Source organism: Aspergillus tubingensis (assembly GCF_013340325.1).
Source record: "Aspergillus tubingensis WU-2223L DNA, scaffold_1, whole genome shotgun sequence".
In the NCBI taxonomy this organism is placed as follows: domain Eukaryota; kingdom Fungi; phylum Ascomycota; class Eurotiomycetes; order Eurotiales; family Aspergillaceae; genus Aspergillus; species Aspergillus tubingensis.
This window is the reverse complement of record NW_023336275.1, coordinates 1,384,986-1,409,118: the sequence shown is the minus strand read 5'-3', so window position 1 is coordinate 1,409,118 and position 24,133 is coordinate 1,384,986. Positions and strand designations below refer to the sequence as shown.

At 49.1% G+C, this 24,133-nt stretch overlaps 12 protein-coding genes across 12 annotated transcripts; 7 read left to right on the top strand and 5 right to left on the bottom strand.

Annotated features, from left to right (window-relative positions):
• Positions 1-1,564: 1,564 nt before the first annotated feature.
• AtWU_00489 (uncharacterized protein) lies at positions 1,565-1,874 on the bottom strand (the record flags this gene model as incomplete). Its single annotated transcript, XM_035495605.1, has 2 exons — positions 1,565-1,667; positions 1,726-1,874. The coding sequence occupies 2 exons, from the start codon at positions 1,872-1,874 to the stop codon at positions 1,565-1,567; spliced, it is 252 nt and encodes an 83-aa protein (XP_035351498.1).
• Positions 1,875-3,720: 1,846 nt separating this feature from the next.
• AtWU_00488 (alpha/beta hydrolase) lies at positions 3,721-4,473 on the top strand (the record flags this gene model as incomplete). Its single annotated transcript, XM_035495604.1, has 1 exon — positions 3,721-4,473. One exon carries the CDS (start codon positions 3,721-3,723, stop codon positions 4,471-4,473), a length of 753 nt encoding a protein of 250 aa, XP_035351497.1.
• Positions 4,474-5,172: 699 nt separating this feature from the next.
• On the top strand, positions 5,173-7,126 carry AtWU_00487 (MFS transporter; the record flags this gene model as incomplete). The annotated part of the gene is made up of 9 exons (XM_035495603.1): positions 5,173-5,717; positions 5,768-5,824; positions 5,888-6,068; positions 6,126-6,349; positions 6,429-6,572; positions 6,625-6,681; positions 6,744-6,877; positions 6,943-7,015; positions 7,069-7,126. The coding sequence occupies 9 exons, from the start codon at positions 5,173-5,175 to the stop codon at positions 7,124-7,126; spliced, it is 1,473 nt and encodes a 490-aa protein (XP_035351496.1).
• A 379-nt stretch (positions 7,127-7,505) lies between these two features.
• Positions 7,506-8,775, bottom strand: AtWU_00486 (uncharacterized protein; the record flags this gene model as incomplete). Its single annotated transcript, XM_035495602.1, has 4 exons — positions 7,506-7,700; positions 7,780-8,131; positions 8,193-8,527; positions 8,593-8,775. 4 exons carry the CDS (start codon positions 8,773-8,775, stop codon positions 7,506-7,508), a joined length of 1,065 nt encoding a protein of 354 aa, XP_035351495.1.
• Positions 8,776-11,393: 2,618 nt separating this feature from the next.
• On the top strand, positions 11,394-12,671 carry AtWU_00485 (glycosyltransferase family 69 protein; the record flags this gene model as incomplete). Its single annotated transcript, XM_035495601.1, has 1 exon — positions 11,394-12,671. The coding sequence occupies one exon, from the start codon at positions 11,394-11,396 to the stop codon at positions 12,669-12,671; it is 1,278 nt and encodes a 425-aa protein (XP_035351494.1).
• Positions 12,672-13,298: 627 nt separating this feature from the next.
• Positions 13,299-15,358, top strand: AtWU_00484 (uncharacterized protein; the record flags this gene model as incomplete). The annotated part of the gene is made up of 4 exons (XM_035495600.1): positions 13,299-13,554; positions 13,647-14,130; positions 14,190-14,773; positions 14,832-15,358. 4 exons carry the CDS (start codon positions 13,299-13,301, stop codon positions 15,356-15,358), a joined length of 1,851 nt encoding a protein of 616 aa, XP_035351493.1.
• Positions 15,359-16,259: 901 nt separating this feature from the next.
• Positions 16,260-17,496, top strand: AtWU_00483 (esterase/lipase family protein; the record flags this gene model as incomplete). The annotated part of the gene is made up of 6 exons (XM_035495599.1): positions 16,260-16,351; positions 16,408-16,633; positions 16,686-16,742; positions 16,802-17,113; positions 17,168-17,341; positions 17,395-17,496. 6 exons carry the CDS (start codon positions 16,260-16,262, stop codon positions 17,494-17,496), a joined length of 963 nt encoding a protein of 320 aa, XP_035351492.1.
• A 252-nt stretch (positions 17,497-17,748) lies between these two features.
• Positions 17,749-18,294, bottom strand: AtWU_00482 (ankyrin repeat domain-containing protein; the record flags this gene model as incomplete). The annotated part of the gene is made up of 3 exons (XM_035495598.1): positions 17,749-18,030; positions 18,098-18,126; positions 18,183-18,294. The coding sequence occupies 3 exons, from the start codon at positions 18,292-18,294 to the stop codon at positions 17,749-17,751; spliced, it is 423 nt and encodes a 140-aa protein (XP_035351491.1).
• A 743-nt stretch (positions 18,295-19,037) lies between these two features.
• Positions 19,038-19,921, top strand: AtWU_00481 (DsbA family oxidoreductase; the record flags this gene model as incomplete). Its single annotated transcript, XM_035495597.1, has 3 exons — positions 19,038-19,085; positions 19,146-19,290; positions 19,350-19,921. The coding sequence occupies 3 exons, from the start codon at positions 19,038-19,040 to the stop codon at positions 19,919-19,921; spliced, it is 765 nt and encodes a 254-aa protein (XP_035351490.1).
• A 122-nt stretch (positions 19,922-20,043) lies between these two features.
• On the bottom strand, positions 20,044-20,827 carry AtWU_00480 (O-methyltransferase; the record flags this gene model as incomplete). Its single annotated transcript, XM_035495596.1, has 2 exons — positions 20,044-20,255; positions 20,308-20,827. 2 exons carry the CDS (start codon positions 20,825-20,827, stop codon positions 20,044-20,046), a joined length of 732 nt encoding a protein of 243 aa, XP_035351489.1.
• Positions 20,828-21,810: 983 nt separating this feature from the next.
• On the bottom strand, positions 21,811-22,656 carry AtWU_00479 (type 1 glutamine amidotransferase; the record flags this gene model as incomplete). The annotated part of the gene is made up of 3 exons (XM_035495595.1): positions 21,811-22,095; positions 22,152-22,226; positions 22,288-22,656. The coding sequence occupies 3 exons, from the start codon at positions 22,654-22,656 to the stop codon at positions 21,811-21,813; spliced, it is 729 nt and encodes a 242-aa protein (XP_035351488.1).
• A 626-nt stretch (positions 22,657-23,282) lies between these two features.
• AtWU_00478 (FMN-binding negative transcriptional regulator) lies at positions 23,283-24,071 on the top strand (the record flags this gene model as incomplete). Its single annotated transcript, XM_035495594.1, has 1 exon — positions 23,283-24,071. One exon carries the CDS (start codon positions 23,283-23,285, stop codon positions 24,069-24,071), a length of 789 nt encoding a protein of 262 aa, XP_035351487.1.
• Between the last annotated feature and the right edge of the window lie 62 nt (positions 24,072-24,133).

Genomic DNA, 24,133 nt, shown 5'->3' with positions numbered 1-24,133 from the left:
TTCCCATCGGTCTTTCTCCGGTTCGCCTACCATAGACAGTAAATTTCAAGGTCAGTTTCATAAGTCCAATCTCCATCGCTACAAGATATCAACCCCCCCAAAATGCGTCCTAGATGACTCTACTATCGGCTATACCCGTCTACCCGATACCCTTCGATCTGTTTTCAGATGATTGGTGCTCTCGGTTATTTGACCACCGGAAGGAGCTCCACGGCGCATCTTTTGGCCCCTAACCCCCCAGGACTCAGCGAATCATAACAGTTTAGAATCCGTCAGGATCACACCAAGCCTCATCGATCAGCCTATCGTCTGAGGCTCAGCCGCTTTCTCGAATTTAAGGCAGCTGAACGCTTCCCTGGTCTATGATAGCACTTTTTCTATTACATTACTTTCCATGAATGCTCCATTAGCGGTCAATGTGTGATTTTGTGGAGACACGTCGAAAGTAGGGGTCCTGCAAGGCTGAGGCTAGAAGCTGGGACCTCGTATTCTGGTGGGATGATGAAAAGAAGCGGGTAGTAGGAAATGTAAAGTTAGTAGATGGGGGAAGTGTGTTATGTTTCCTGGTATAGTGAGGTTGTGGAACAATGTTTCAGTGGCCACTGCTATGGGTTATGTTTCAGAGCAGAGTTTTTCTTATCCATCGCAGATGTCTTAAAAAATGCTTAAACTTGCTTATCGGTGTGAAGCAGTTACACGTCAGAGAGCATCCATTTTTGGCCTGATTTACTACGTTGAGACCTTGCCATCTGCAGTTTGACGGTTGTAAGGGAGTATCTCTAGTATGTGAGGATCTCAGTGAGTTGTACAAATCTGGTTCTCACGTGGGCCTGGTTCCTTTTTGAGTGGCCCCACATACCAGACTTTCCCAAAACGAAAGAACCAAACAAACTCTGCTAGCTCAAACGGGAAGGCATAAGCTATTCTGAGAACCGTTGAAAAAACTTTGTCGGTGTTGTTTCTAGAACCATGCAATGCATACTGTACAACATAATACTAATCAGTGCGGGACGATCTACAGAGGGTATGAAAGAGACGATGAGGGAGTGATTGTCGCTAGGCCATCCCAAGTCAGGTATCGGCCAAGGGGTGCCAGCCTCAATTGGATAATAATACATGGCAAATTGGGTAGGCCAGGCTCCAAGACATCAAAAGGGCAGAGACGTAGGATTGAGAGTACATGTTCGTTGATGCGTTCAGTGGATTTTATGGGCGACGAGCCATGCGAAACGTAGTATGGCGAGCCAGTTGAAAAATGCTATGGCAACAGACATGCAAACTTTGTCGAGGACGATAACAGAGGTATAAGAGAACCGAACCCACTTAAACTCCAGAGACCGGATAGAAAAGAGAAACCGAAAGAAGGCCGATAGAAAGCAACGGAGCAAGAGAGAAAGAGCTGGAGGTCGGGGTGGGAGGAGGAAAATGGGAGAGAAGTAGAGCTATAGAGGAAGGGGGAGAGAGAGAGAGAGAGAGAGAGAGAGAGAGAATAAGGAAGAATAGGTCCAGCCCTGGTAGCACAACTTCGAGAATGGTTGCCGATGATGCTGCAGATCATCCGAGGTCATGCATCATTCCAGTCTCGTACCGCCGCGGCTTCTTTGGCATCTCGCTTTTTGTTGCGCCAAAGGAAATAGCAGCATACAGAGACTGCGATAAGGAAGAATCTAGGGACCGTTGTTAGCATGTCCAAGGTCGCAGGCGAAGAAGCCACGCAGTACTCACATGCCAACGATGATGCCTGGCACGCCGCTCTTGAGGAAGTTACTGACGGGCTTCTCGCCAGACGAGGAATCCGAGTCGTCGCGAGCCCACAGAGGCATCGCAATAGCGACTGCTCGCCGGGAGAGAGAGAAGGCTTGGGATGATTCCATTGGGGGGACCTGATATGCAAGTTCCGGGGAACGGGCAAAGCCGTAGGGAAGAGACGGGGAAGGGGCAGATAAAAAAGGGGACGCGAGGGTCGCGTTCTGAATCGAACCTGCTCTCTGGCGCCCTCAAAAGGGGATAAGACATTGCCAGGACTAGTGGCTTCAGCACGGACCAGCAGGGGGAAGTGAATGCGGAATGCTGTTTGGTCCAATTCACGGCCTGGCGCCCCTGGGCGGTTTGAGATTGTTGCCGGGAATAGTTTCATCCCCTTTCCAACTGTCCACCGGCGGCCTCTCCATTCCCCACTGACCCATTCCCTAAAACCCTTTGAAGTGTCTTTGCGGTTTCGAGTTGTAGCAGAGTTAGGTAGTGAACCTGGTAGCGATCAACAGGGCACAATCTCTTGCTCTGAATCAGTTGTTCGAGGCTGAGGCTGGTAGTCTCAATCCTCCATTAGGGTGTCTGGAATCATTTTTGTTCCATTTTTGGGGCTTTGCCCCCTGACTATTTCCCGATTAGGCAACCGTGTTTCACCTTGAGTTGGACACCTAGCTGCCTGAGGCAATAAACGGGTTGACATGTATGTTGGAGCTAACCGCATCTGGACAGTCCAGTCATGTGAGCCCAAGTCATTTGATTGGAGTGATTATTATATTATTATTCGATGGGAGAGGGATGGTATTAGAACTTAGAGTACACGGAGGGGGAATGACCTGCACAATGAATAAAGCTAGTAGAAAATTAACTACTATCTGACGGATGGGGATTCTTGGACCCCCTGCCTTCTACCTTCTTCCCTATGCTCATCTCGATCTGTGGAATCTGGCTTGGCTCAGGTTCGATCGCCACTTCCGATCATGACTATGCTTGATCGGACAACCTGGCGTAGATTCATGCAGGGACAGCATACACCCTAGTTAGTCTTCTACGAGGACATATGGACAGACAAGGTACGTACTAGCTGCCTGAGCTGCTAACTTGGTGTATGAGGTAGACTGCAAATGCCACGGCTGGCCTGGTACATATGGACGGCTCTTGCGCTTGGACCATTAACCATTCAGTGGAAGTGCGCTTTATGATCGGATTGCAATTTGTTTTGACAATATACTGATAAACTGACTTTGGACTCCAGTACCACTACGGTTACTTTTGGGGTCAGCTCGTGACATAGTCCCGTGGTGGCCTAGAAATTGGAGTCGATGCCACTCCCTACACCAAAATAGTGTACATTCGCAGAACTTTATTACTCGAAAAGGCACACTGAAGCTAGCTACTTAGCGAATTGAACACTATCTTCGAGACGGGATGCTTTCTCCCCCCACCTTCGCATTGCCCCGCTCCGAGAATGAGGGCTCCGTGGGTCTGGCCTCATCTGCCTGCCGTCCCCTTGATATATCTACACTACGACCGATTGGTTTGACAGCTCTAAAAGTTGCTTTCCTACCTACTTACTTAAGTGTCATGGTAAGATTAGTGGGCCATATAGAACCAATACTGCTTTTGAGGGATCGCATTGAAGGGTCTGGCATACTCAGAATGAAGCCGAAGCACGCGCATATGGAAGATTTTTCCTTCCCCGCATCTGCAGACTTTCTGCATTTAGATAGGCCACTTCACACTCTCCGATGTTTTACCGGCAATGGACTCGCGTGCACTGACACCGATCGACACGTTAGTCGAGTCACTCTCCGGGTTGATACGAAACCGCCATTTGCCGTGATGAGTTCATGACTTTCCCGCATGCGGTCACCCGCCACCATAGCCTTCCCCGTGATCATTTATATTCCTGCCAAAGCACCAAATATTCATCCACTTCTGGCGTCAGACTCTTTCTGCTAGGATAATAAAATGGCTCCCTTTCCCACTATCGTCTTCGTGCCGGGCGCATGGCACAGCCCGGAATGTTATCGCAGAGTGATCGACCGACTCGAAGCTGCGGGGTACGAGACGGACCTCGTTCATCTTCCTTCTGTGGGACCAACTCAGCACCTGCCAGACTTCTCTGCCGATGTGGCCCAAATAAAAAGCCATATAGAGCGTCTAGTCGATGCCGGCAAGAATGTCGTGCTCGTGGTACACTCTTACGGAGGAGTGCCTTCAAGCGAAGCCGTCAAAGGGCTTGACTGCGACAGCCGGCAGAGTAATGGCCAAGAAGGCGGAGTCGCTCATATCTTCTTCTGCTGCTCGTTTATCATTCCTGAAGGGAAATCTCTCATCGGCGCCTTCGGGGGAAATGACTTGCCATGGTTCAATGTCTCTGCGGATCGCCTGGAAATTAACCCAGACAGACCAGACGAGGTTTTCTACAATGACCTATCAGAAGAAGATGCTCAGGCGGCAGTCAAATCTTTACGTCCGCACAGTTATCAGGCCTTCCTCAGCCCATGCACATATGCTGCCTGGAAAGAAGTTCCCAGTACCTACCTCTACTGTGCCCAGGATAATGCTATCCACTTAGGGATCCAAAAAATGATGGTGGAGGATTGGGCGGCAGGTTATCCCATCCGCACAGAGTTCCTCGACGCCTCCCATAGTCCTTTCCTCTCGAAGCCGACTGAAGTAACAACGGCGATCAGAAGAGCAGCTGGGGAAGAGATCTGATCATGAAAAGGATGTGTGACGTGGCCTTATATACACCTGGTTCCATCCACGTGGACCGGGATACTAGTGTCACCAATGGCGGTTCCTCAATGTATATAGAGACTAATATAGGCTACAAAATTCCTCAATATTGATGATCTCGGAGATACTCCAAGGTGAAATGGCATGTCATGGCTTTTGATTGAGAATTTGGCAACATCCGACCACAGGAACAAAAATTCACCTGCAATCGCTATTTTGATAATTCTCAGTGCCACTACTTTTCCTGAGTACTTCTTTCGGGCGCAGATAGCAGTGAATGCTGCGTTAACCCTAATGGATAGAAGTCGATGTTTGCCTCACATTTTGACCTCCTTGTCGGCGAATTTGCTGTTGTCAACCCACTGCCCAGGCTCTGTACCACCTTCCAACCGTATGTCTCTGTGAGGCCTTTGCTGCGTTGCACTATCAGACCTTGCTATCTCGGCTTATTTCCAAATACAGAGTCCGGCGTACTACCCGGAACCCTATGAAATGTTAAAATCCGGTTCCGAGCACCAGTGGCGCCCAACACCCCAACAACCCGGTTTGCCTGATGCTTACCTGCATGAAGAGAAGATTAGTTGACCGAGAACGAACTTGCACTTCTTCTCAGCACCATGCGCGCCCCACCACGAAGGATCATCATCCCCTCCGGCCCGGAAGGCGATGCCTCGCACAATGGCTCACGCTGAGCTCGGTGACCAGGAGGCGATTATCACTACTGAAAGTGAAGAACATGACCACCAGGACGATTACGAGGTTCACTGGGAGGAGGACGATCCGGCAAACCCACACGCTATGACATCGAAGCGTAAATGGATCATCGTGAGCCTAGTAAGTACCATGACGGTGTGCGTATGCGTCACTAGCTCGCTTTACACAGCGACGTACAATCAGATCATGGCCGAATTCAATTGCTCTCGGACTGTCGCAACTCTCGGACTCAGTTTCTACATTGCTGGACTGGGATGGGGACCTCTAGTGATGAGCCCTTTGTCGGAGTTCTACGGCAGAAGACCCATATACCTCGTTTCGCTTCCTCTATACATCGTCTTCCTTATACCCTGTGCTGCTGCCCACAATATCCAAACAATGCTAGTTGCGAGGTTCCTAGACGGACTCGCAGGGGCGGCATTTACCTCGGTCGCGGGGGCTACCGTGGGCGACATGTACACCAAAAGCACACTGCATACTCCCATGCTGATATACACAGCTTCACCATTGTACGAAATCTGTTGTTTGTGGTATCGTTTAGCGACTAATGGCTGTGCAGTACCGGGGCCAGCATAGGGCCTATCTTGGGCGGGCTGATAAATTCGTGGGCCTTATGGTAAGCGAGAAATTCCCCCGGGGCCTGGAAAATCCCAGCAAATTGAGTCTAACGAGCGTACAGGAGGTGGTCATTTTACGTCTTGCTCATCTGGTCAAGTATCCAGTCTATCCTTGTTATTATCTTCGTCCCCGAGACATACGCGCCAGTGCTGCTCCGAAACAGGGCTCGCAAATTGCGGCAGGAAACTGGGGACGATCGATGGAGGGCTGCGATCGAAAAGATGGATCGATCTGTTTTGAAGGTAGACATGATACCACATTTCTTCGTTGATAGGTGGCTAACCACTAATTCGACCCAGACTGTTCTTCACTCACTGTATCGACCATTCATGCTACTTCTCCTGGAGCCGATGTGTCTCAATCTTTGCCTACTCTCGTCCATCGCCTTAGGCGTTCAGTATCTCTTTTTCGGAGCGTTTGGGGTAGTGTATGGCAACGCGTATAACTTCGGACTATGGCAGTCGGGACTAGCATTCACTGGCCTCTTGGTGGGGATGATCCTGGCGGTCGTGATTGATCCATGGTAGGTGATGAGCAACTCGATGTGAACGCGCACATTGTCTTGCATCATGATGGGAAATCTGGTACTAAGAGCTGAGCAGGTGCTGCAAAATCTATCCCTATTTCTCCCGAGGCCATAAGGAGGAAGGAGACACTGGGAACAATGAGCCGGAAAGTCGTCTACCCCCCGCTGTCATCGGAGCTCCGCTCATGACGATTGGATTATTTTGGTTTGGATGGACAGCGTGAGTACATTATCTCACCCCTTACACGTGGCAAATGACTGAAAGACAACAGCTTTCCTTCGGTCCATTGGATTGTGCCTATCATTGGAAGCGCCGTATTTGGAGCTGGGTAAGTTCACACTGTCTCGGAGACTGGATGCCTGATGGCGCTCTCACTGACACCGTAAATAGAATGATCTTCGTATTTCAAGGGGTCTTTACGTTTTTCGTGGACGCTTATCCACTGTACGCAGCCAGTGCGCTTGGTGCCAACAGTTTTACTAGGAGTACCTTTGCGGCTGCTTTCCCTCTCTTTGGCGTGGCGAGTAAGTCGTTTGACTGTATTGGATAGGTTTTCTGGCAGTCGCTGACAATTACATCACACTACTAGTGTACCACAAGTTGGGTGATCAGTGGGCTACATCCTTGCTTGCTTTTCTGAGTCTTGCTATGGCTCCATTTCCGTAAGTCAAGTGCGGAAGGGATAATGTATATTGTATTAATAGCTTTATTTTAGGTACATCTTCTTTAGATACGGTAAGAGGATTCGAAGCAGAAGTCGCTTTGCGGCCTAAAAGTTATGGGAAGGAATTGTTGGATTGTACCATATTAGTCTCGATGGGAATGCCAAATACCTTCTCACCTGAGTGCTAAATCCAAGATCGATAAAGTGAGCTTGTATGTCACCTTCATAATTTAGTCAGACAAAGAGGATGGTCTTAGAACAAAGTAAGAGTTCATTCAATTCACCGAGATAAGGTGCCAATTTGAGAAGAAATGCAAATTAAATTGACCTAAAAGACCGACGGAAGCCCGCGATCATAGTCTTTCAAAGCAACAAGTACTTTTAGTACAGAATCCTTTCCTAAATGGATTCCAATTTCTTTTTTACGGGCTCGAGTTATATCGTAAAAAGGTAAACACCGATAACAAATAATCAATCACAAGACAACCTCAATGTCTAGTGCTAGCCATAACGACAACTGGGTGACCAATATCGATACCTTGCTTGTGAGCTTTCAAAGCAGTCACTGCATCCAGCCGGTCAGGCAAAAGCTCATTCTCTATCTCCAGTGCACGTAGTCCAGCCTCAGCCGCTGTTAGGTGACCGAAAACGCGCCGTAGCGTACTCACGCGGTAGAAATAGAACTGCACGTACGAGATTAGCTTGTCGTTTCAGCCTACTAAGGTCTCAGAAGCCCTTGATGCGGAGTGGCAGTAAACTTACCGGTCCAAGTCCCTTCTCCTGCTGAGTAGCGTATCCTTCAATCACCGAGTCTGGCTCACTCTGCACTTTCCAAGACATGGACAGGATCCTTCCAGTGAAACCTGCTGCATCTGCTAGCCGGAGCATGGTGTCGATTGGGATTCTGCCGCCCATGCTAGACAGGACGATGCCAGTTTCGGTGAGCAGATTGAAGGTCTTCGCCTGCAAGAGACAGACATAATGGAGGTCAAGAAGAGCGGTGGACACAAACGGGGGAACCACCCCCGACACGTCTGAGCAATCGAAATAAGTCGAGGAGGTTTGACCGTCCAGGAGATCAGCGTCATCCGGTAGGGGAATATTGGGGAGATTTCTAGAATGTTGTTCAGTATTCTTCGACTTCAGGGTCGTGAGATTCGTGAGGGAAAGCTCACTCATATATCAGGTCAAAAGGCACCTGATCCTTGAGGGGCACTAAGCTATGACCAGACAGCCCAGTAGTGTCTCTGGCAACCGCCCTCACCCGGCCATCGACCTTTTCAGTGGCAGACATCAGATTGATCTTGGCTTTGTCGACAACTTCATCATGGAGATCTGTCATGACGATGCTGCGGAGTTGAGGGAAGACATCCAGCGCTGCAATGGCGTCGGTACCTGAGCCAGTACCGATAGTTGCAAAGCGTTGCACTGGATTGTGAGTTGAAGCCTGGAGCGCCTGGAACGAGTTGAAGGCAGCAGTTACTGCCCAGTCGGCACGAGGGTTATAGATCTATACGGTGGTACGGTGGTGTTGGTATCCGAGAGACGGGATGAAAACGGAAAGGGACTACGTACCTTCGGCTGGTAGCTGAGATCTGAGAGGGAGATGCTAAATCTCCGGCTGACATGCTGGGGTCTGACACCGAAGAAAGCCTTGAAGTCAATGACGAAAGTGCTAAAGGATTCCGGGATTCCCCGTATCTTAAAGTCGAGGTTGTTTGCGTTGTAAGTGTCTTCTTGCACGAGAAATGTAGTCATTTTCGCAGATTTATCCTTGAATTGGGTCTAGTGAGGACTTCTACAGATGAAGTATACGTGCGGCCATCGGAGCTATATAGGTATTCGGCATATAATCGCAGTACGCCTGACACGTAGGCCAATTGCCAATTGGGGAGCCGGTGGAAGCCGTGTGAAGTAAAGATCAACGACAGCTTACTGCCATATCGAGATAAAGTTATGCAGCGCCCCTTGCTCCATTCACGGTAACCCCGTACACCTGCACGTATGACATGTTAGAATAGGTCTATATGCCTACGCCGAGCCGGGAGACAGGCGTGCCAGTAGTCGAATACGGGTAGCTCAGGCCTATGTCAGTGAAGAAGATCGGTACACGAAGGCAATTGTGTACATGTGGAAGTCCAAGCAGACTAGCCTTCTTACGGGCGTTTAACCCACGTAAGCTCCACCCATACATGGAACTTTGCCTGGTGGATGCTATATAGGCTACGGTATTAACCTGGGCATCTCCAGGGGAGTATTGGCCAGGGTTTCTCGAGCCTAGACTGGATGTATCAGAAGAGGAAACTTCCGTGCTTGCTACCATTGGATCAAGGTGCCAGATCTGACCCGCAACCAGATTATGCTTGTTTATGGTTCTTGCTGCGAGTACTCTGAGGCTGTAAGCGTAAGCATATTGCCGAGACGCGCAAGGCCGGGTATGGCTTGCACAGCCATCACACAGAGAGATTTGTGTTCAATGATCCCGCGAATCTTGAGTTACCCAAGATCGACCCAATCAGCATATATACCCAACAGGAAATGTAGATCACCTGACCAAGTCACCATGATTATAGCGTTGTGTGGTTCCTGGTTTGGTGAACTTATAACTTTAACTTAATTCTTTACAACGAAACTCTGCCTTAGATATCGCTGATCGCTGAGTAACTGAACTTTGAGGTCAAGGTATCTTAGTGACTTCTACCTCAGAAGTGGAGGGCCTAAGCAGTACGGTTGCCAAGTTTGTGGAGCAGACACGACTACCCTCGTATAGAGCATCAAAACTAGGAGATAGAGGTGAACGGCTGACCTGCGTATATGCGGCAGTAAGATTGACTTATCTCACAAGAGTGGGTTGGCCTTAGAAGCTAGATTTGGTGGTTCTTATCAGAGCCTGCGTGGAAGCCCACAATGTTCCTTCCGCTCACTAAGACAGCATACTACCAACATGAGACTGCAATGAGCCGGTCTCGGTACTGAAGGAAAACTGTCTGGATAATGAAGGCTCTACTCTGTGACAGTGACTTGAAATTCTCCTTTATTTGGGAGCTAGAGAGCCCTCCATATTGTAGAGCGGACACAAGCTCATCATAGAGGTGGAAGGGTGTGATCGGCCGAGAATCGTTATTTTATTTCTATCTTTTAGTCTTCTTTTCCCCTCCTTTCTTTCTCATATCTTTCGAAATTGAGTGGGTCAACGGAAGGCCATTCGCCAATTTGTTGGGCTAGACTTGCTTAGTTTAGACCAGCTCTCAAGACTAAGAGAGACTCCAAGTCAGGAAGCTCGTTTCCGTAGGAGCCGAGAATGAGATGAAACAGACAATGATCAAGTCAGTCCAAACAGCTCATAGCGAAGATTAATTAGCCCCAGTAATTAATGTAAGAGCATTGACACCATAAGCACTCAAGACCAAGAGGCTAATACATATAGGGTAGGTGCTTCTACGTCAGCTTTAAAGCGTTGAGTTGTGCCTCTTACTTGGCAAATTTCCGATCGACCTCCGCGGCGCAAGGCTGAATGTTGGAAAGGCCTTGTCCTTGTCCCTTCCGCTTAGTTCTGGACGGGACCCTCGGAGAGTCGGAAGAACTGAAAGCAAGCACGAGCCCCTGAATCTCCACTCCAGCTGACTTTTCGCTTGGCGATACGCGCCGTTCATGAAGTTAGTGACGCGGACCCCGGCTAGGCTGGAGGTGGTAGTGTGGATGCTCCTCGAATGAGAGAAGCTTTGCGGCGACACGCATCTCCACTGTGCAGCCGCCATTGCGCACTACTTTGATACTAATTATACTAATTATACTAAAGGGTTCGTAGTCGGATTTGGTCTGTTGGGGCCATATCTGTATTGTATTGTTACCCGATGTTACAGGCAGAAGCCTCAATCATCTCAACTACTAACCATCCATCTAAATTTATTTTAACTTTGTTCGCCATCTGGTAGGGCAGAAAGTTTGAGCCTGTTGGCGCAAGCCACGTCAGATACAAGTAGCTAGATTGAGAGAGAAATCTCACTTCAATAAAAAGCTAACAAAACAATGATTTTCTTGCAGTTGGCATCGTCGTCACAAGAATGCACTGCCGAGACAACACAGCCCTGAGTGGTGCGATTCTCGATCTGACAAGTTCTGACCAGTAGGTATCAAGTTGGTATCATTGCTTACAACCGCCGCCGACAGTCAACATTTGCGGAGAAGGATTCAGGACCCGTCAGGGAAGTTCACAATGTAGATCCAGCACCCATGCTAATGATGCTATAATGTTAGCGTGGGCGTCAAGGCTTTGCTTTCTTTTTAAAAGACCGATACTCCCAAATCAATCCTGACAACCCGTTTGTTTCATCTTGTCTGCGCGAATCCTCAATTCTTCTGATGCCTGAGCCAGGATGACATTCGGACGCTCGAGACCATGGCGAAGGCTTTTGCTAATCCTTGGGGCCTCAGCTATTCTCTTCCTTCTTCTCAGCGATGAGAAACCACGGTGGTTAGAGACTCGTGCCCATAGCTCGTGCACTGGGTTCGACCTTGCATCAGTATCCGAAGACCTCCACTCGCGCATGAAGGCTGAAAGCGACTACACCCCGGTCGAGATCCATCAATTCGTGTGCGGAATTATCAACCATAACATGACTGCGACAGCTCACCTTGAGTGTCCCGCGACAATCAGCCAGCGTTACCATACACTGATTCCAGTCGACGGAAAGCACCCCAAAATTCAATACTTCTTTGCCCTCAATCTCTACCAAGTGATTCATATTATCCTCCCTCTGATGGGAAGCATCCTGGAGGCTATTCGATACCTGGGGCCGGAACATTGCGCTTTGTCGATAGTGGAGGGTCGGTCAACAGATGGAACATATGAGATCCTGTCTCGTTTGAAGCCGGAGCTGGATGCTATGGGGGTGCGATACTACTTCTCCCGAAGCCCGATAAATCCACTCGGGCCCGGGGAAAATCGCATCAAGGATCTGTCTGAACTTCGAAATATGGCCCTTGAACCCCTGATCACAGGAGCCAGACAGAAGGGCAGTCCCTTTGGCCACGATCCCATGATCATATTCATCAACGACATCGGCATCTGCGCGGAGGACATACTAGAGTTAGTGTACCAGCAAAAGGTGCAAGATGCGACAATGACATGCGCATTTGACTGGAGAGATGAGGGAGTCATTCATGATGTTTGGGTATCCCGAGACCTCTCTGGAGATCTCTTCTTTGACATTTCATCTGATGGGCGGATATGGGATTCTCATAACCTTTTCTCCCATCATGGTCCCACTCGTGAACGCTTTTTTAAGCATCTTCCCGTGCAGGTCTATAGCTGCTGGGGTGGAATGGTTACCTTAGACAGTGGCCCATTCATTGACGGGCACGTGGAATTCCGGTATTCAGAGGAGGATGAGTGCTATATGGGGGAGCCTACACTGCTGGCACAAGATCTCTGGCGCCTGGGTCTTGGGAAAGTGCTTGCTATTCCCACTGTGAATGTTGCATATGAGTATCGCTGGTCATTGAGGGCTAAGGAGGAGAAGGGTTACGTTCATACGATATTGGAAGGGCGATATTCCCCTCATGATGAGCTCGTCCATTGGCAGAAAGAGCCACCAAAGCAGATCAAATGCATGCCAGCCTGGGACGATCAGTCCTGGGTAGACGCTGTTTAATCAATCCGAGCCATTTTCGTAGTGTGATTTAATGTATTGTGATGTGCATTCCCAGAGGATAATGGATTATTTGCTGCGGGCAGAGAGGCAGAGCGAGGCAGTGCTTCCACCCGACTGTTCGGTCGCGTGTACGTGGCCTGCGATGAACCCTGCCTGGCGCACCTGCGGATGGTTATTAAAGGTATCTCGTTGATTGCAATGACTTTTCCAGCCAATAGCTGACCGTCTGAAAGCGGGTGAATGCAGGGATAACCTCACGATCAGGGCCCGGTTGGAGCTAATCCTGCGCCGTTGCTGACTAGCGCTGACACGCTCGCTGTGTTCTCAACCTGGCTGCTCTAGCTGAATTTCCCCTCCATGTGATGCTGCTGCCCGGATGCATGTTCCAAGTCTCCGTTGCACCGGAATCGATTAACGCATTGGAGGGTGGCCCGTTCCGAAGCTCAGCCTATCTAGGCCCTGCGGCCAAATTCGCAATTCATCCCTGGAGGCGGGGTTGCTGCGCCGCATTGGCCTACTTTCGTCCTTTGTTCGGAGATGAGCCGGGCCTTAAATGTCTCGAGGCCGTCTTGCAATTCCTTCGTCCACTTTTCTTCGCCGTCCGCTTGGCAGACTGCAGCCTTCCTCATGGCGTCTAAGCATCACTACACGCTGGCGGATCAAGGAGAACCAGAAGTAGAGGTAGTATCGGAGAGCAATACAAACTCAACTGGAAATGCACACGCAGAGGCTACTGTACCCCAAAATGAAAAAGGATTTTCCGATGAACCTCCAGCAACCCCTTCGTCGGTCGCATCCACGCTCGAAAAAGGCACATCCAGCACGTCCCACTGGACCATTGGGTGGATGACTCCAAGCTCCATCATTACTTGCTTTCTCTTAGGTAGGCTTTCCTTATATAGAGGACGAGGTGCCTTGTTATGTCGGCGCCTATTCTTTACCAAAAATGGAAGCTTTATTAACTGTGCGTTTCAGCGGCCTCTGTGGCCTCTATGCATCTCGGTCTCTTTCATTGGCTGGACCAGCGTGAAGTCGAAAAGACCATCAAGCAGCCATACGTGACAGCGCTATCTGTTGTATTCGTGAATGGGTTCCGTACCTTTCTGGCCGCCGCGTTGGGAATGTCTTTCATTCAGATGCTGTGGAAGGACCTGCGCGCGCGCCCGATGCGCATCGGCGACATTGACGCCTTCCTCTCAGTGCTGACGAACCCCCTCTACCTCGGAAATGTGCAGCTCCTAACGGTGGCTCCCATCCCGTTTATTTGCGCCTTAATATGTTGGTGTATCCCCATCGCCATGATCTTCCCAGCGGGTGCCCTGACCGTCGAGTCCAAGTCGTTCCATACCTTGGCCAACCAATCGGTTCCGACATTTGACCCAGCCTTCATTGGAAATGGCACTTTTGCTGGCATGATGACCGAAGCACTGTGGCAGCCCAATTCTTACGATGTCTATAGGTTAGACTGAACGTGATTATTGATTGCACTGTGGACAGAGGCCCTAACGACTTTATTAGTGGACCTAGTTATAAGCTTACCCGCGTCGCAAGACAGGCCATGATGGCGGGGCATTACCTTCCAGCTTCGTCTCCGTGTGCTACCGATTGCTCCTACAGTATTAGCATACCGGGCCCCAGCTTCGAGTGCCGCAACTACTCCTCTCCTGATCTCTACGACTGGGTCAACCAGACCTACCCTCAGACGAACACGAGGGGGTATCTTTACATCGCATCGCAAGACAGCGCTGCTCGCACAAACCGCTCAGAAAGTTTCTTTGACTTCGGCCTGCGCTGGAAGAGGGACAATGAATACGACAACCTCACCTGCCGAGCATTCGAGGCGACCTACAATCTGCACATCACTTACACAGGGAGCCAACAATACGTGTCGGCGGAGGTCAATCCAATTCGCCAGCTAAACAGCTCGTATATGTACGACGATGGTGGCGTATCTCCTCGGACTGGGACTCTGGACTCGCAAATCAATGCGACCACGACGGGAGACACCGGAGGTAACGTTATCGACATCTTTCGTCGGGCGAATCTGGCCGCTATCCAGGATTCACTGGTACTGGCACTTTCAGGATACATTGACATGCTCGGTGAGTACTCCTTCATGCAAGTAATAGATTAACAGCAATAGAGGCTCACCAATTGTAGTCATCCACGGTCAGCCATCAGCCAACACTATTATCTCCCTGACAGACCTATACACAGGCCCATCAAACACACCAACCTTCAACATTACAGGCGCTTCAATGCAAGATCTGTTGAAAAACATTACAATCTCTCTCCTGACCATGAACCAAACAACCACCCAAGTTACCGTTACGAACAATCTAACGGTGAACGTATACTCCTTTAGCCGACCGGCACGCCTGATCGCCACGTACTTTGTGTGCCTTGGATCGGCGTTGGCGTTCATTCTCTTTGGCGGACACGCGCTGATCAGCAACGGTATTTCTGCTAGCATGACCGGCATGTTCCAAACATTATGTACTACTCGAGCCAGTGCACGGCTAGACGATCTGGCGGCTAAGGGCTGCTTGGGAGGTCGAGAGAATGTTCCAGATGAGTTGAGGAACCTGAAGGTCATGTTCGGGGAAATCCAAGGGAAGGATGGCGTGCGCATGGCTGGACTGGGTTCTGTGGATGAGGTTACTCCGTTGAAGAGGGGCTCGATATGACTTGATGATATAGTAGACTCGGCGTAGTATATCCGGGATGGACTGTTGGTACATATTATGATTAATGTTTAATTGTGACGAACAATATTACTGCACTATTAAAATGGGGTGCTATTGGAACAAAGAGCGTAGTTGTGGCACGTAATAGTTTAGTTACTCAGCTCGGAATGTCCGCTTTATTCTATAGATGTGAGAGTTATTCTGTCATCCTCGACCAATACAACCTTTGCCGAGAGCGCAAAATGCTATACTATAGCGATGGGTTATTGCATCTTCTGGGTTTTTTACCCAGGGTGAAATTCTCTGTGGCGAGGTACGAAAAACGAAATGGCCTCATGCAAGAATGAGGGGAAGTTGCATGTGCCTAACTGGCCAATGGAGACAACATCATAGAAGGTTCCACATATATTGGAGCCTTATATTAATCACCCAAAAGAGATTCTTGACCACATACAATTGATTCACGCCCACCTTAAAAATCCCAGCCTTGGAGGAACAGGGCTTTAATACCATGGTACTCCTCCGTGGTGCTATCTCGGAGACCTCGGGTTCATTTAGGGTGACATGGCCGCATCAGTAGCCAACAGCATCTCGACTTGCGAATGATCGACATCCGCCGGGCTTTTATGCATGATGGCTTGGACCTGTCTTTTTTCGCCTGGTAGACCAGCAGGATGCCCAAGGAATGGGCGGGGCAGAGAGAAAAAAGAGGGTGGGCAATACCTATAGCGAGATTCAAATTGAGTGCCTGGCTATTTGCGTATTATGAAGGCAGATATAAAGCCATCCAGGCTTCCTTCGGCACTCAAGACATGGAATCAAACCACTTACATCCTCAGTGACTGACTGAAGAGCTTCAAGCACTTACCCCGCCATTCTCTGCATAAAGCAGACACTCATCATGACTATCTTCCGGAGCTCGGCAAAGGCCAGTGAGAGCGAACCTCAGTATGGCATTAAAGTGTTGTACGACTCCAACGAAGCGGAGGTAGAGTATGTGACTAATCCCTAGAAGCCAATATCCTTTCCCATCGCTGACTTGCGTTCAGTATCGTCTTCGTCCACGGTCTTGGCGGAAGTCGCGACGCAACCTGGACGATCGACGATGTGTGCTGGCCTCAAGCCCTTCTTCCGCAGGACTTACCCAAGACCCGTATCATGACTTTTGGATATGATTCACGGGTGGTCAGCTTCACATCAGCTCTATCGCAGAACGGAATTGTGGGAAATGCTGAGGATCTTTGTGCTCAGCTATCGCGGTTCAGAGCCTCTTCGGTAAGAGGCAATACTACTACTTCTGAGTATCGTAGCTAAGGATGCCAAATAGCCAGAGCGCCCGATAATTTTCGTAGCTCATAGCTTGGGCGGCTTGGTCTGCGCACAGGTAAGTTGACAACCCTTCATTTATTCCCAATGTTGGGGAGATTTAACAAGCCGTCGAAGGCTGTCGTAGCAGGCAACCGCAGCTCCCCCTCCGACAATACACAGATTATCAGCAAACACGTCCGAGGAATAGTCTTCCTGGGAACCCCATTCTGCGGTTCCGAAATCGCAAACTGGGTGTCTCGTCTCAACAAAGTAGCGGATTATATCTTCGAGAGCAGCAAAGCAAATATCTCAGATCTGAAAAGCAAATCGGACACACTGCAGCACCTGATCGAAGAGTTTGCAAACGTTTTGCGAAAACGCGATAACTCCGACGACAGTATCCTGACCACTTTCTTCTATGAGCAGTTGAAAACACAGGGAGTAATGGTAATGGAACTGCAGATCTTGGAAGTTTCAATAGTTAGGCTAACATGAGCAAAGGTGGTTGACCGAAATTCTGCCACTATCCCCGGTCGCGGAGACATGATATCCATCCAAGCCGATCATAAGAACATCTGCAAGTTCCGATCGAGGGAGGATGATGAAGGATACGGATTGGTGCTTGGTGCACTGAGGAAGATGATGGTTGAGGTACCCGTGAAGCAGAAGTCGAGTGTAAGAATCTGCTGCTCGATTTTCACTGCTACGCCGGCTAATTTGCATTCTAGAGCCCTGTCTTCAACTTCAACAATGATGGAGCTTCCATCATGAACCAGGCAGGCCAGCAGACTATCAATGGGGGAATGAACTTTGGGGCGTTTGCACGGTAGACGCGCGTACTTAAACACGGGCTCTTGGTTCTCTACCGCAATATGATACGAGATCGCAACATTTGTCGCTGAGTTATGATATCTTGTTCGTGTGGGATGAGACAGTAACTTAGAAGATGCTTGCATTTCATTCATCAAGAGTTCTGTATGCATCGATAGTAGACTTGTGTGCCTCCAGGGAACGATCGAAGATTGCTAAGAGCGAATATCCTTTATGATTTATGAAAATAGAAATAGCTGTTAAACCCTCCTCTAAAGCAAATTCAGCTCCAACTTGTTCGCAAGGGGAATATGACCAAGCAATCTGGCGAGCTCCGAAGGACGGTGATTAGAACGGTTTCTCGCATTTTTGTCGGCCCCTCGCCGCAAGAGAATGCTGATAATATCAGCGTGTCCGCCAGATGCAGCGACATGAAGCACTGTGTGACCCTGCGAATCCGCGGCCGAAACGTTCGCGCCGTTGTCCAGTAGATGCTCCACTTTCGCAGTCTCCCCTTTGGCGGCTGCTTCTAGGAGCTTCTGATCAAGATGAGACTGGCATCAGAGATGTCATATTAGTCTGTGATAATAAATTTGGGTGCTGAACAGTATATCTGTCTACCTTATCCTCAGCAATATGCCGCACGCCATCTGTGACTGGATATCAGTACTAGTGCAGTTATTAGAAGCTTGACCGAATGATATACCTTGATCATAGGCATAGAAAGTATTATTATAAATACTGCCATAAACAACTTGACTACCGGCCTGGTTATGAACCGTATTGTCTTTGTTGTCGAAGGTATTTCCGTCACCCATCTCGTCTCAACAGGCACTGTAATCAGTCGAAGAAAATGATAATTCGATTTAAAATCGTTACTGGCATGATTTAAAATAAAAAGGGGTGAGGAGGTACAGAAAATTCGAAGTTAAGATGTGTCAAGCTGTTTGGCCTGAAGGTTGCTGCCCTACAACTGCACTTCGCTGTCCAGCTCAACTAGCTCCATCGTTTCGTTGGGAATCATTTGCCTTGAAGCTCAGTGGGGTCTGCAGGTATCAATATGCAAGAGTTGCAGGCTATGATAGTATTGGTCGGTTAGCATGGAAAGTCCTCCAGAGCAGGCTATTCCCGCCGAATCCGAGGAGGGGCAGGGGGGGGGACGCAGCATGAGTGGCCCGACTAGAGTATCCTGAGTCTATGCAGGTACTTCTTGCTAGGCACGTACTGCGGTTAATCATCCAGTGATGGCATCTTATATCTAGAATTTAAGACAGAAATACTAGTCTTCTTCAGCAGGCTAACTTCTAAATGCACTCTTACTAGCGTTCAGCGAAGAACCTTAGCTTCGCTCGATCGCCGAATGATTGCCGCCTAAAATCAGTCAAACATGTCTCTCTCTGAGGCAACTACATTTACAATGCCACTCTTCTAGTCGGCATCTTTCGTCCCACCCCGAATCAAGTGTCAGCATTAAGTACTTATATAACCCATGAAATCCCTCTACCTAGATTTCCTTCCCTTCCCAACCATATTTCGTCTTCAATCCAGTTTGTTCGCAACCATGGCACTCATTAAACTCACCGTCATCTCGGATCCAGTTTGCCCATGGGTATGTTACAATCCACCCATGGCTTCCTATATCCATCTGAAAATAAACTTCCATGCACAGTGCTATATCGGCTATCGCCGCCTAACCAAGGCCATCCGCCTATACCAGAAAACCTATCCTGGTGGAAGCCAAGATCGCATCCGCATCTCCTGGAAACCGTACTTTCTAGACCGCGAGGCTCCAATGGAAAGTGTACCCTACATAGGTCTGTAGCCTTACATCTTCCAAAATCGAGGCAAATCCTAATCAATTTACCCACAACAGAGCGAATGACCCAAAGACTCGGAGCTGATAAAGTTCCTGCCGCAAAAGCTCGGTTGGAGCGACTAGGCGTACAAGAAGGGATCCATTTCAAGTTCGGAGGTCGATTTGGAAGTAGTCTACGTGCGCATCAAGTGATGTTGCTGAGCGAGTTGGTTAGTCGGGAAGAAGAGAATGATGGACGTGGTGATCGCGATATTGCTACGGCTGTTGCTGAAGGCATCTTCCGAGCTCATTTCGAGGATGAGTTGGATATCACTGATATTGAAACCCTGGTGCGCGTTGCCGTGTACGCTAGTGAGGGGTATTTGGAGGAAGCGAGAGTCCGGGCCTGGCTTGAGCAGGGACAGGGGGTGGAAGAGATTGATGATATGGCGGCAACGGCTCGTCAGGAAGGCGTTCACGGTGTGCCATACTTTCGGATTAGCGGAGGAGAGGTTGCTGAAGATGGGGCGTTGACTTTAAGTGGTGCCCAGGATGTCGATGAGTTCTTGAAAGCTCTCATTGCACATAAAACAGGAAAGGAACTGGAATCTGCGGACCAGGAGGCAGGTCAGGCCATGACTTCGTGTTGAGTTTATGAGATGCGTCAAGTGAATATGTACTATTACTGAGTCAAGGAGCTCATGCAACTATGTACAAGTTTGGTCTGGATACGTTCTGCTTCATCCTCACTGTTATAACCCTGCTTCTCTGTTTACTTTCCTTGCGGCAAGTAAACGCTCATCTCAAACCCATTAGTGAAAGGCAAAGTCATGTTGCGGAAGCCATTCTCAGGCGATCTCAAGAACGACAGCAGATCCGCGTAGCCCTGAGCGCCGGAGATCGTATTATCAGTAAGAACAACTGCACCGTGTCGAAAGCGAGGGAGAACGGTTTTGAGGGTAGGAAGTGCTAGTGGAGTCCAGACTACGGATCCCAGTTAGCATGTGGAGTGTCTATCAAGGGTCAGAGAACTCACTATCAAGAAGGAGAAGATCAATCTCCGGCAGCCCTTCCTTCAGGGTCTCGAGCAGATCACCTTCTCTGAGATCGATCTGTTTCTCCACAATCTCACCGCACTGATGCCAGTAGCCCCGCGCAATATCTGCCTTCGATTTCTCCTTCTCCGTCGCGATGACAGTGCCAGACTTGCCTGTCGCCGCGGTGGTCTTTGCAACAGCCAGAGCAAGGTAGATGGTGCTAACTCCAAAGCTAGTGCCTGCCTCGATGATATTGGTGGCGCCCATGGAGTTGATCAGTTGATAGGTAAATTGGCATTTGTCTTCGTCCAGCGCGATGAACTTGTCGAGCATGAGTTGATCGAATTCGGCTTGCGGGTTGGCGGCAGGGCCTTTGCCTTCCAGCTTGCTGAGAACAGCTGTCGAGATAAATTTGCCATTCTTGGAGATCAGGGCTTCCTGTTCCAATGACTTTTTGTGAAGTTCGGAGAGGAGCTGTAGGACATGTTGCGGGGCATCGACGGGGTTGGGGGATAACATGGTGTGCTGTTATTAGATGTCAAAATGAGTGCTACTTAACAGATATATTGAATTCGAGCAGAAAGTAACTATAAGGTAGGAATTTTTCAAGATTGCTGTAGCTTAAGGTAGATGGTAGATGAAATACGTTGCTTTGATCACGCCGGAAGAACAGGATGAGTGATGGACGTGGGGGAAAAGTGGGCTCTTGGCGTTCGGAGTAGCATCAACAGGGGCATGTTTTCTTCCGGATAGCATCGGAACGGCAAAGACGATGCAGAGACCAGTAACTACAGTGAGACTTTCAAGGGAGCAGATGCCGGTAAATGGGACTTTAGCATCCAATGATGTGGTAATATAGCGTCGTACACAGTCAAGACTCTTCCAGGCCAAATCAAGGCTGCAGCCGGTAATGGCATTTCTAAGCTTACGTCTACCTGTCCATCTCCCTTCATGAAATGGTTTATCGGTACATATGTCACCAGAGATTCATACTTGATTTTAGATCTCTTTCGGCTTCTATGGTTGTTCTTGACTAAATGAAGTTGCCAGGTCCAGAAATTTTGGAAGATTGACTCCGCGGAGATCGAGCATAGTTCTTGGCATTTTGGAGAAGGCGATTGAGTCATCTGGCGCCACAACAAGAGGAACGTAACATATCGGCTCATGAAAGCGGTAAATTCAAGATACTGACTCTATTTTCTAGCAGCATTCATGGATATAACTGCTGTCTTCGTAGGATCAGGTGGCGCCGGATGTGAGCTTTCCCCGTTACACTGCATACAGAGAATACAGAGAATCGGCCCTAGTTATGGAATTAACATGAGTCATCATGGCTCTATCACAAGACCCCAACGCTCCGGGCAAGAGACTATGAAGCTTGAGTATCTGGTTTACCAGTCACATGGCGAATGTACACGAGCAAAGAAAGAAAATTTGCTAAGATCAAGAACCCCTCTATCATGCTAGTATGACCCATGCTCTATATTGCGAATAGGGTAAATCTACTCCCTAACCCACTCTATAACCCGTCTCAGTACTTCAAAGCCATCTGTTGGCCGTTCCAGCTTCGCCAATTGATCTTGTAGTTCCCGGTCCGAAAGATTGCCATTGTACACATCATCCTCTTCCAACAACATCTTCTTAGCCAGTTCAGTCTGGACTTCTGGATGCGCCTGGAACGACAACACAGTATTTTCTTGATTAACAAACATTTCATGATTTTCCGCCAGGTGAATGAAGCCTACTCCAGGTCGGGCCACCTCTCGTACATGAAACTCCGGTAACCTCTGGGGAGAATCATCAGCAGGGCGAACAACCAAAGGGCAGCCATCAAACAACGCACGTAGGTCTTAACACCTGATCGGGTAGAGAAAAACTTCATTCCAGCTTCGGTCAACTTCACATCTTCAAGGCCGGCCTATCATAGAAGATATGTCAGTTTGTGGGTGATGATGAGCTGGGCGGGCTGCGACACATACAATGGGTCCCGTAGGCACTGCTCGTACTTCTCCGCCAAATGCTCTTGATATAGCTTGGTGGCCCCAGCAGATACCCAGGATCTTAGTCTTTGGTGACTCCCGCGCAGTCCTACGGAGAAAGTCCAAAACACCAAGGACCCAGGGCTCCGAGGATGAGGCATCGGCTTTCCCTCCACTCAAGACGATCAAGTCATACTCTTGAGGATTGGGGAAATTTCCTTCAAATACGGGATCGTACATATTGACCTTGGCATTTGGTGCAATAACATCAAAGGCATCTTGATAAGACCCGCGGACATCGTTCCAGAACTCATTGCCAGGAGGTGTGTTGATGAGGACTGCGATGCGTAGTGGCGATTGGTTGGCCATTGTGTTGGATGAGCTGGTAGTTCCTGCTACACTAAATGGACGATATAAGCTTTCCAGGATGCTAGTCCTCGTCTATGCTAGCGAAAACTGGCGGATACTTATATTCTTTATGATTTACTGGCTGTCGTCTACGCCATACCCGAAAAACAGAGTCTTTTCTCTCCAGAGAGACAGTACATCGCACCCGCACACCTGTTATAGTAAGATCACCTCCGCAGATCTGATTGGGTCACCAGAAATAGAGGCCGCCACGAAATACCGAGCCATGACTGACAGGGGCAAAGGCAACTGTAACCCCAACCGGGTGACCGAGAGCGATCGGATCTCTGGCCGAAAGTGGATCTAGACCCACAAATTACCGGATCGGGTGCGCGAGAACGATGCCGAGCGGAGATTTGACATGGAAAGAGGCATAGGACTAGAGTCACAATCGCTGGTCAAATCACATCTTTTGGATTATTGTTTGAGACAGATAAGGCGAGGATCTTGATCCTCCAGAATTGCTAGTGGCAAAGCAAGATAAGTAGGCATAACATCAATATAAAGTTGATCCATTCCTCCCCAGTACCCTGCCTTCAGTCTTCGAACAATCCACACAGTGTACTCTTCCTCAAGTCGAGCAAGCCATGTTCTTTGCCAGCGCACATGCCGAATCTGATGAGGAGGTGCTCCTCCAATTCATCAAGGAGAACCCTCTGGGTATGCTCATCACGGGCATTGACTCCTCCGCCCAAGACTTTCTCCAATGCACCCACGTCCCCTTCGTGCTAGACCATCCCAAGACCGAAGAGAACCCGTCGTCCAATCCGCAACTACGTGCCCATATCGCTAAGCAAAATCCCCAAGCCAAAGCCATGCTCGAGCTTGCCAGCGGAGCACCACCGAGCATCCTTCCACTCGAGCGCGATGTCCTGGTGGTATTCAATGGACGCCATGATCATTATGTGACCCCCAAATTCTACACCGAGACAAAGCCCGACACTGGGAAGGTTGTCCCGACGTGGAACTACTCCGCCGTTCAAATCTACGGAAAGCTCTCCCTTTTTTATGATTCCAGGACCCCAGAGGCGGGCGCCTTCCTGTCGAAACAAATGCACGATCTGTCAGAGCAATGCGAGCGACGAATCATGGGATTCACCGGAGGGGACCGACCGCAGCCGTGGAAGGTTGCCGACGCGCCTGAGCGATACATTGAACTGATGCAGAGGAACGTGGTAGGAATTCGGATCGAGATTACTAAAATCGAGGGCAAGTACAAGATGAGTCAGGAAATGAGGCCCGGCGACCGAGATGGCGTGGTTAAGGGCTTCGCCGCTATGGGAGGAGAGACGGGGAAGGCTGTGTCGGCTTTGGTTCAGGAACGGGGAGAGTTGATTGATAAGAAGAAGGCGCTAAAGTCTTCGTCAATAGAATAGAATAGCATCAAAAGATATACTATACTACGTATCTAACTATCTACTTTGTGCCGAATAGATCG